The following is an 11,484-nucleotide window of genomic DNA, read 5'->3' on the forward strand; positions in this document are numbered from 1 at the left end:
CATAGGTGTGGCTCATGCATCATCTGTACCACCCATACCAAACAACCAACAAAAATGGTTGAATATGTCTCCAATACTACTAATAAAACCCTCAAGATTAACTAATTCATCACATGCAATAGTCCCAATTGCATCTATTTTATAGAATGCAGTTGTGGTCTTCAATATATAGGAAAGACTTCAAGAAAATTAAGAGAACGATGGGCTGAACATCTAAGAAACATAAAGAAAGGTTTTGCAAATCATTCCCTTTCTCAACATTTTTCACTTAAACATCAATGTTCCCCTAGCCACATTAAAAGTATAATAGGGATTAAAAAAATTGAAGGACATTGGAGAACAAAAGGAACAGAAACTTTTTTGGCTAAAGCTGAAATGAGAGCTATCCATGAAATTAAAACACTTGACCCATGGGGTCTAAATGTAGACTTCGAGCTCAAGTGGTTTCTTTAACCATCCTGTAGATTCATAGCCACCTTTTGTCCACCTTGTCTTTGATTTAATACTACATAGATTGATGTCATTTCATGTTAGGATACGTTTTTTAAAAAAATAACTTTTTATTTTGTGTCTTCATACAGTTTTATATAAAATGTTTTTTACATTTTTTATTGTTTCTAAAAAAAGTATGGATATCACTAATCTGAATAGTGCAATGCATGTATGTACGCCAAATATATTTTAAATAGTTTTATATAAATATCCATCCGCATTTGGGTAAAAGTTAATCTGCTGCCCACATCTAAAATGGTGCCTGAATATTCCCCCGGAGGGAGTGAGAAATAACATTACACTCTCACTCCTCCGTCCATCCGTAACGTCACCTCCCGTGGAACCGGAAATGCGCATTCCCATAGGTGATACGGACTAATCATGTGTTCATCTCCGGCGGAAATAGAAATCATCGTATGCGTTCCAGGGAGTGAGAGATGTAGTTACACTCCCCGGCTATCCGCGACGTCACTTCCGGCGAAACCGGAAGTGTCGCCACGCACCTCCGTATTTGACATAAATCAGTTACCACCTTATCCCCGGCGGAACCGGATGTTACCCGTGCGTTCCAGGGATTGGAACGCACGGCGTTTTATGTGAATTTAGAGATATATTCATCCTTAGAAACCTTTTATAGATAAAGCAGTGTTAACAAGAGGAACCATCCTTTCAATATAGGCTGGAATATAAATGTTTTATATGTGTTTCATGTAATTATTTTGTAAACCCCGCCCATTGCAAACAGGAAATGGGTGTGGTCTATGTTTCCTTTAAATACCTGGTCCTCCATTCATTCCATACACCTTGAGAAAGACCATACTGGTTGAAACGCGTTGGTGTTTCCTGCGGCCCAGAACCTGGTGAAGGTAAAAGCTTAATAGGGGAAGCTTCCATAACACCCCTATATGCCTGTTATTGTGCCTTCCACCGAAGGTCACTTAGGGTACGCATGCTAAGTCTTTATATTTTTTAAACGTGTTTAAATAAACTTTTTACAAGTCTGCACTATGATTCCCCGTATTTGTCTTTTATATATCACTGCTTGAGGACAGAGACAAAGAATTGAAAAACGTTTGGGGTTGACTGAATTCAAGTTTTATCACGTTTACTGTTTGGTTGGAGGACCAAGAAGGAGGCCAGATAAGAGAATCTACATTTGACTTTTATAACTGATTTTATTGGGACACTACTTCTAATTATTTCACCTGATCCTCTGTATTTAGAGAAGATCTACAGAAGGATTGACTGCAATATACATATATATTTTTCTGAACTCTAAATGTATATGAAATAGATCCATTGAGACTATTCCTACATACCCATTCTGAATATTTAATACAGATGGGTTTCTTTATTCATTGACATCTAATATAATGTCCTACACCCTCAATTAGTGCGCAGAAATTGTTTTTGTTTGTGTCCAGATATAACATGTGCAGAGAGAGTTAGATTTGGGTGGGGTGTGTTCAAACTGAAATCTAAATTGCAGTGTAAAAATAAAGCAGCATTTACCCTGCACAGAAGCAAAAAAAAACATCCAAATCTAACTCTCTCTGCACATGTTACATCTGCCCCCCCCCCCCCTGCAGTGCACATGGCTTGCCCATTAGAGGAAGATTTTGCTTTTGCGATCCACCCTGAATTAGGCCCTATATGTGGCGGATAGCAGACACGCAGCAGAGACAGGAAGTGGCTCAACATTACTTCTAGTTATACTGTACCGTCTCTGAGATAGAGCTTAAGCACACGTCTTTAACCGTCATATACTGTACACCAAACAATATAAATATTTTTGCCCATTAAGAGAAAATGTTTTTTATTGTAAAAATGACATTACTTTTAAGTCTTGTTTTTATCATTATTATAATTACTATTATTATTATTATTATTATTATTAATATATGCATTTTGACTATAAAACAAGTAATCAATTATTATGGTGCTAAAGTTTCAATCATTCATTACCTTAGAGTCAATATAACATTTTGTATGCAGATAATATTAATTTGAAGATATGCTGCAGCAGGAGGCAGTCAATTGACCACCTATCGGGATCCCAGCAGTCAGAATACCGATGCCAGAATCCCAACACCCACTGAAATATCGGCGGTCGGAGTCCCGACTGCCGGCTGGTTACCCCTCTTGGGTGGTGGTCCACGCCACAACCCGGAGGGAAATAGAACCCTGTGGTGTCCAAAGGTCACCACCGGGCTCGAAGTGTGGTGAGCGCAGCAAGCTGGCAAGGGGACATACTGCACTCGCTGCTGGGATCCCGGATGTCGGGATCCTTGCGTCAGTCTCCTCACCGCCGCGATCCCAACTGCCGGGATCTCGTACTGATCCCACTGCAGCTGGCCTTTGAGGAACAGAAGGCATTTCTATATGCTTGTCATGAATTAAACACCTAGTATGTGCATGTCTAGCTTTGGTTTAGCAGGGGATAATATATTGTTGCGTTGGTTTCCGTTATGGCTAGTGTTTCAGTTAGCCAATAAACTCTCTAGGGGTATGTATGTTTGTGGGTGGTGTATAGTTTTTCTAATGAATTCTGTCTAGGGGAGGTCTCTTGGTTTTTGGTCATTTCTGCCCACCCGTCCTGTTATTGTATCATGGTTGTTAGCGTTATTGCAGGAAAGAATGGTAGCACTGGCTGTCTTGCTTGTAGAGCTTGAGGAGCTCTCCATGCCAATGCATGGATTAAGTTTATTTCTGATGAGATCAGCAGCACCCCTGGTCCTGGTGGGCCTTTCTGTGTCATTTGGAGGGGAGTTTGGATGCTGTACCTTAAATGTGTGTATGATGGGCTGGAAGAAGACCTCTTAGTTAGGCCTGATTGAGGCAGTGTGCTGTGTATTACTATTCTTTCTTGGCCACCAATGGCAGCTCCAGAGAAGGGGCTGCAGCGAAGTCCAAATTCAAATAGAGGAGCGGCAACAACTGTCATCCCAAACTGACTCACTGGCAGTTATTGTCGCTTCCACATTTGAAATTTGAACTGCGCTGCAGCCCCACCCGTGGAGCCAACATTGGTGGCCACCATTATTATTTCCCTCCTCACATCCTAATATCTAAATAAAGCTGAAACTTTTTCCCCACCAATTTCTTTCTGTTTTTTTATTCAAATAGTATCATTTTGGTTTATCATTAACACCTACACAAAATGTAGACAGACATCAGACAATAGGTAGTTTAATATTTTTAACATGGTGGGGTCCCAGCAGTTAAACCCTGTCATCTGCAGTTTACAGGGGTGTGGCAGCAGACATCCCAGCACCTTCAGAATATGTGCTGCCTCTCACTTCTCTGAAGCTGCTAAACAAGCAAAGTTCCTGCAGCTTCCAGCAACACATCACACCCCTAAGCCAGAACCTGTTTCCTTTTGAAAACATGACTACTATAGGGGCACGTTCATTTCACAATGCCAGCAAAGTCAAGAAATCCCACAGGAGCAAACTGGGAGATGTAGTCCTACTAGGTTACAATGATGTGCAGTCAGGTGAAGCAGGTGAGGCAGAGCCTCTCCTGTCATACTCAAGAGTGTTGACTATAAAAATGATAAGAAAACTACAAAGAAGATATTCTAAATACCTTATTCATATAAATCTAATCATTTTATAGTCAAAACTCTGGAGTATGCTGGTCTATGAGAGGTGAAGCTCTGCCTCCCTAGCCTGCCTTGTCTGCAGATTACTGATACACACTCTCCAAATTTCCAGCAGTATATACTACTGTACCTGTGAATAATTCCCACATGAACTCTTGGACTCATATATTGTGTGTAAATCTGGCTCTGATACTAGTCAATGCCTCCCCAGCCATTTAATGCTAAAGAAACTGGAAATCACAAATGAGCATGCTGGGAGATGTAGTCAAAAAAGACAGCAACTCCTGCTGAAACAAAAAATCCCAGCACATTATTTAGCCAGAGGACCAACCAGGCTGGCAGGCTCTGTTTTAGATCATTCAGGTTCATAAACAAAAAGACACACTCCACAACAGTCTAAAACAGGCATGTCAAACTCGTGACCCCAGCTGTTGTGAAACTACAAGTCCCAGCATGCTTTGCCAGCATACCTTCGACTGATCAGCTGGTAAAGCATGCTGGGACTTGTAGTTTCACAACAGCTTGATGACAATGAGTTTGACATGCCTGGTCTAAAACCATCACATTGAGTTTGACACACGATGCATCAATATTCCCTTTTCTATGTTAAGCAAATATTCCCTTATTATGTGGTCTGAATATTTTCCCTGTGTACTGAGGACCACAGCAGTATTCCAATAAATATATAATGAAGTTAGTTACAGATAATGTTATCATAAATCATATTTGCTTTTTTGCTGTAACTGCAAATAATATGGTGGTTTTCACAATGACTTTGATTGCATTACAGCTGACACAGGGATAAAACCTTTTGATGGAAGGTTAAGTTAGGTTCTATTTGAGGTTTGGAGCTCTTATGAATACAATCTTAGCTTTTGGCAGTAGTATAGTTCCCATCGCTGTTCCCTGCATTTGTAGGGGGAAAAAAGAGTTTAGGAACTTAAAACAGTTATGTTCTAAGAGAAACACTATGCTATCCAAAATAAAAAGAATTTGATTCTTTCTGAGGTTTCTCTCTCTCCCTCTCTCAAAAGAATTTTATGACCTCTACCCCTTGGTTGTATTTAATGGCGGTATATACAGATGCCACATTAGTAGTGCACGGAATAAAAACTTTTTCCCTGGTGAATTCTTTTAAAATGTTGATGATTTGATGGAGTCTGAGAGGTATGATGGAAGAGCAATAGCCAACTTTTGTAAATATGTCCACGAATTTTAGAAGTGTAGAAATGAGTCAATACCAGAGTCTATGGGGGAGATTCAAATGTTTGAAAAGTCAGTTGGGTGTCTGTTTTTCCCTGTCTATTAGATAGGAAAAAACAGACTCCCAACTGACTTTTCAAACATTTGAATCTCCTCCTATGTGTCTTCCAGAAGGGTTTAGCATGTGCTTGTGGAGTTTGAGAGACATTATAAATTAGGAATATGTGGGTGAGTAACATTTAATAATTAAAATAGTTTTTTTAGTTAATATGCCATTATCAAGTGCAGTCTTATGGTGTAGAAAATGCATTGGTAAGACTATGGAGCTTATGGAATAGTCTGGGAGTTGCAGGCTGTGTGAATTACGACTATAAGTGCCGACATCTTTGTGTTCATTATCACGGACCCTCCTCCATTATTAGCTGATTTTATAGTAATTCGTTTTTTTGTTGAGTTCCATTAGGGTTTTAGTTTCTTCCCATTTGATGTTTTTATTACTATTGTCATGGTGTTTGATGTCATCATTATATTTCTCTACCAATAACTGAAATTTGTCAATGAAACTTCCCATGACATAGGTGGAATTAAAATTGGCTTTTCTATGTGCAGATAATTATTGGTGGAAGTGATTGGTGCTGGCTGTTTCAATTCCTGATGGCAGCATCATTTGTTAACAATACAAAGTCAGATTCTTTACATATTTATTTTGATCAGTGATAGCATTGATATGTTTCATAATGTGAGATAGAGTCGAACATATACCCATTTCTAAAAACGGGTTGCGCTCATGTGACCGGTGGTCAGGAGACTGCTAGTTACAATACCAATGCCGGCATCTGAAAATACCACTGGTCGGCATGCCAACCAATAGGGACTATTGCCACTCATGAGTGTCAGCAACACCCATAGAGTGGGAATAGAACCTTTGGCAAGCGTAGCGAGTCACCAAGTCCCCTGCATGGTGAGCACAGTGATCACGCAAGGGACTTCGTTTCACTCACCCCTCCCCCCGCTGGCCATCTAACAGCCGGGATCCTGCCTTCGGTATTGTGACCGCCGGTCTCCTGACCACTGATCACACATACCCAACCCCTAAAAACATATCTTTTTTTCACACTGCAAATGCTGAGAAAACAATTTCCTAATGTTTCTATTAGTGCATTATATACATTCCTCTTAGATATAGTACATACCATTAGAGACTTAAGCTTTGTTTCTTGATTTTGACTCTATTTTCTAATAGTCTATTCCTTGCAGTTGATTTATAATCTTTACTTGAGATAAAGGTAGATGTTTAAAATAGGAAATATTTATTATAGAACAAATTCTACCTAGCAGTTGATGCCTAATGAAATGGCACTACTTATTACAAGATAAAATTCTAACAACAAATACATATGTAACTAAGATCAGCTTCCATTATGAGAAGAAATAACATTACAGACAAGATTGTTTATGTGCATAAAAAAACATAGAAAAAATAATTGAGCCTAATTAATCACCATGGGACATGAGTAGGTTTACCAATTAAAGTATATGTTTCTGTTCTGTATTTTTGTATATATAATTATATGATAATAATATATGGTATTTTCTTGTTTTATCTAATTATCCATTTCTCCAAGGAAAGTAAGGAACCTTCCTGAAGTAATTCCTAAGGGTAGTTTGAATTGTTATTTAAATCATGATTTTTTTCTTTCCATATGAGACACTCTTTGTATCTAGTAGGTTGGCTGCTGTTTGGGGAAATGGACCATTCATAAACATATATCTGTAAATTCAACCTGGCAGTATGGTTTTAAAATACAATTCTAAATGAGGCAAGGATCATGGGCGATAATAAGGTACACAGAAAAGCTAAATATATTTTAACTTAATACTTTTATAACTGCTGATTTTTCCAATATTCAATTGATTGTCTTCACAAGATCGACATCTCTCATTCACACTCATTATTCGCTCCCAGTCACACAGTGTCAATTTTGACAATTAATTAATAATACCAAATTGTGTAAAGTTATAAATACAGAGGGGGATGCTGAGTCGCTTCAGAATGACTTCAGTTAGAAGCATGGGTAGCGAAATGGAGAATGTGCTTCAATACAGACAAGTGTAAGGTAATGCACTGTGGGGGCAAGACCAAAAATAACACCTACATACTAAATGGGGTAAAATTAGGGTATTCTGTACTGGGAAAGGACTTAGGTGTCCTCATAGACAGCAAACTAAGCAGTAGTATCCAAAGTAGGATTGCAGCAAAGAAGGCTAATAAGATATTAGCATGCATAAAATGGGGAATTGATGCTAGGGACGAGAGTGTTATACTCCCATTGTATAAATCACTAGTGAGGCCACACCTTGAATACTGTGCAAAATTCTGGGCACCATACTACAAAAAGGATATCCTGGAGCTAGAAAAGGTTCAGAGGCGGGTGACCAAACTAATTAAGGGCATGGAGACGCTGGATTACGAGGAAAGGCTTGCAAGGCTAGGCATGTTTACATTGGAAAAGAGGAGACTAAGAGGGGACATGATCAAAATCTACAAATATATAAGGGGACAATACACAGATCTTGCGCAGGACCTGGTTTTGGTTAGATCAACACAGAGAACTCATGGACACTCGCTCAGGTTAGAGGAGAAGAGATTCCGTACAAAACGGCGTAAAGGCTTTTTCACGGTAAGGACGATACATGTTTGGAATTCCCTGCCTGAGGGAGTTGTAATGGCGGACTCAGTCAACACCTTTAAGAATGGATTAGATAAATTCCTAATGGATAAGGATATCCAGGGTTATGGTGCATAGTCACGCACTATAGTGATGATAAAAAAAGAGGGATAAAACATAACGTCAGACATCAGCATCAGTCAAAATTTTATACCAAATAATCCTGCATAGGAGACCACAAATAGGTTGATCTCGATGGACAAATTGTCTTTTTTCAACCTTAGATACTATGTTACTATGTTACTATGTATGATTTTAAATGTAGTTTTATCCTAGTCGCTTACTTAAAATTGTAATTGGTTTATATTCATATTTTAGTCTTTTTCTTCTGCTTCATTTTAGTCCAGATTAATTCAGTGGATCTCAGTTTTCATTTTACTCTAATTTTAGTCAGCATTTTAAACATAACTTTTGCAAACAGTTTAATGATACTGTAATGGATTTTGATGAAGAACATTTCTTTAAAATTCCCTTGTGAAGTTTGCATACTGTACCTTTAACTATGTGTTTAGTAATCTGTACTCAGTAGGCTGAGAATGTGTTATATATGGAGCCTGACTTACCGTAGTGCTCCCATATATCATATACAAATTAATCCCTTAAATTTGTTAAAACAAACAAGTGCAATACACAATCCTATTTCCTCCACAGCAGGTCATATTTATTTTCTGAAAATATCTAGAACATATAATTTCATTTAAATCCCTACTTCCACTGTTAATTCCATTGTCATTTGACAAGAATTTTAAATGTAGTTTAGTCTTAGCCACTTTTTCTTACTTTGTTTTAGTTAAGATTTAGTCAGTGGATCTCAGTTTTCATTTTAGTCTAATTTTAGTCCTGGAATAAATTATGTTCGACGAATACTTTTAGTCAAAATTTTCATGGATAAAATTAACACTGCATTCACGTATGCAGGACTTTCTTTGGGCAGCACTCACTCTGTGGAATGCCCTACCACACACAATAGGACTCTCCTCTAGTCTCCAAACATTCAAGCGTTCCCTGAAAACTCACCTCGTCAGGCAAGCTTATCAAATTCCAGATCAATTTACATAACCATCATAAGCTTTCCTATCCAATTATATACACACTGTAAAGTCCACACATATCCTCACATATTTTCTCTTTTTTCACTTTCACTTTCTCCTGACCCAGTTCATCATTGTTGTGTGACATACTTACTATGCAGGCCACCAAGAAGCTTTGCAATCTGGTGGACAACTATGCAATAGATACCAGCTATCCTTGTTATCAATGCCTACTTTCCAATAGATTGTAAGCTTGCGAGCAGGGCCTTCCTACCTCTATGACTCTCTATTATTACCCAGCACAACGTAATTTGCTGTTCTATATAAGAAAATGTTTTTAAATAATAATAAAAAAAATATCCTAGTCAGAGTGTCTAAAAACAATTATTCAGACCATTGAATTATTAGTTTAGAATTTCAATTGCATTCAGTTGAGTTCGCAATATTAAACTAACCACTTTCATACTTTACACATATAGTACCTTACATTTAGTAATATGAATGCACATTTTATTTTTTCTTACTTCGTCTTTAGCAATATTAATGCAAATTATATTTTAGATGTCAGTAATATATGTTATATATGTTATGTTCCTCAGACTTCAAGCAATACTGGACTAACAGTAATATGTGTGCCTTATTCCCAAAAAAGTATGAGAACGAACACTCATTTTATTATGTTCATTAATTGTTTATATGTATTTTTGTGTGGTCCCCAAATAATGCTTGTGATTAGCTGCAAACAATAGCTTCCTATTAAAATTTTGTTTTTTGTGAACCAAACGCTCAAATCCAATTTTCATGCTCATCTGAAATGTTGACTTTGGTCCTTCCTATACAGCCATACCCATGATGTGTTTCTCAACTATTCCTTAAATAGTTTTTTTTCTTAGATGTCACCTTAGATGCATCATTGGAACCAGAGTAAGTACAATACTATTATAATCTTACAAGTCAGTGTTTGCATGGCACTGTGTCGGCACAGACATTGTACAATACCACCACTTCCTCCAGATTATTCCAAATATACATATATATTTTTTTATAACTGTGATTTCTTTTGACATACTTTTAAGAAGATGTTCGAGGACAACCAAACAATGGTGTCAGAATTCATACTTCTTGGATTTCAGCATCTTCACAATTTCAAAGTCCCTTTCTTTGCTTTTCTCACGCTGATTTATGCCATAACGATAGCTGGAAATCTTCTGATTATTTCACTGGTATCTTCTAGTGAGAAGCTCCATTCTCCAATGTACATATTTCTGAGCCATCTCTCTCTATGTGACATCGTGATCAGCACAAATGTCACTCCAAATACACTAAAGGTAATTTTACAAGGCAACACTACCATGTCTTTTCTTTCATGCATCACTCAGTTATATTTCTTTGGGGCAACAGCAATTATGGAGTGCTGTCTTCTAACAGTGATGTCTTATGACAGATACTTGGCCATTTGTCATCCATTGCATTACACATCTATAATGAATGCCAGGTTTCCTCACTACCTCGTTATATGTGCATGGATGATAGGCTTTGGGCAGGCATTGGTTACTCACACATTTGTTCTTCATCTGCAATTCTGTGGGCCAAATGTCATTGACCATTTCTTCTGTGATCTTGGTCCTATCCTTGAGCTGTCCTGCTCTGACATATTGGTTATCCAAATTGATGTTTCTGTTGTAGCCATTGTGATGGCTTTTTCCCAGATGCTCTTTATAATTATTACTTATATCTTCATCTTTAATTCTATCCTTCACATATCCTCTATCAAGGAAAGGAAGAAAGTCTTCTCTACATGCAGTTCCCACTTGTGCGTCGTCTGCATCTATTATGGAACATTGATCACACTTTATGTTGCTCCATCAAGAGGATATTCATTCAATTTAAATAAGATTTTGTCTCTAATAAACTCTTCTATTACTCCTTTGTTTAATCCTATCATATACTCCCTAAGAAACAAAGAAATAGTAGCAGCCTATAATAAACTTATATCAAATATGCTTCTTAAGATGAAGGGCTGAAAAGAGAGGAATTATTTTTAAATTACAAATATTCTATCTTCTAAACACTTTACAGCCAGTTTGTCAGATTTATATCCTGAATGATTTTGTTAATGGTAATGGGATCCCATCAAGATTCTGGCTGTCAGTGTCCTGGCAGCAGGAATACCGACGCTGGAATCCTGACATCAGTCAGTATACCAATGCTGGATTCCTGAAAAGGTCAGGACACTGACGCAGGAATCCCAACAGCTAGCATCCCAACCGTGATTATAGCAAGGGGGTTAGGTATAGGGCCAGGGTTGAGGGAGTAAGTTTAGGCACCACCCCGGGGGCTAGGGTTAGGCTGTGGGCAGGGAGAGGTTTGGGTTAGGCTGCAGGGAGGGGGGTTAGGGTTAGACACCACCGGGTGGAGGTTAGGT

At 38.0% G+C, this 11,484-nt stretch overlaps 1 protein-coding gene across 1 annotated transcript; it reads left to right on the plus strand.

Annotated features, from left to right (window-relative positions):
- Nucleotides 1-10,138: 10,138 nt before the first annotated feature.
- On the plus strand, nt 10,139-11,083 carry LOC134934245 (olfactory receptor 5G9-like). Its single transcript, XM_063929724.1, has one exon. The coding sequence runs from the start codon at nt 10,139-10,141 to the stop codon at nt 11,081-11,083; it is 945 nt and encodes a 314-aa protein (XP_063785794.1).
- Nucleotides 11,084-11,484: the final 401 nt, after the last annotated feature.

The sequence above is a fragment of the Pseudophryne corroboree genome, chromosome 6 (assembly GCF_028390025.1).
Source record: "Pseudophryne corroboree isolate aPseCor3 chromosome 6, aPseCor3.hap2, whole genome shotgun sequence".
Taxonomy (NCBI): domain Eukaryota; kingdom Metazoa; phylum Chordata; class Amphibia; order Anura; family Myobatrachidae; genus Pseudophryne; species Pseudophryne corroboree.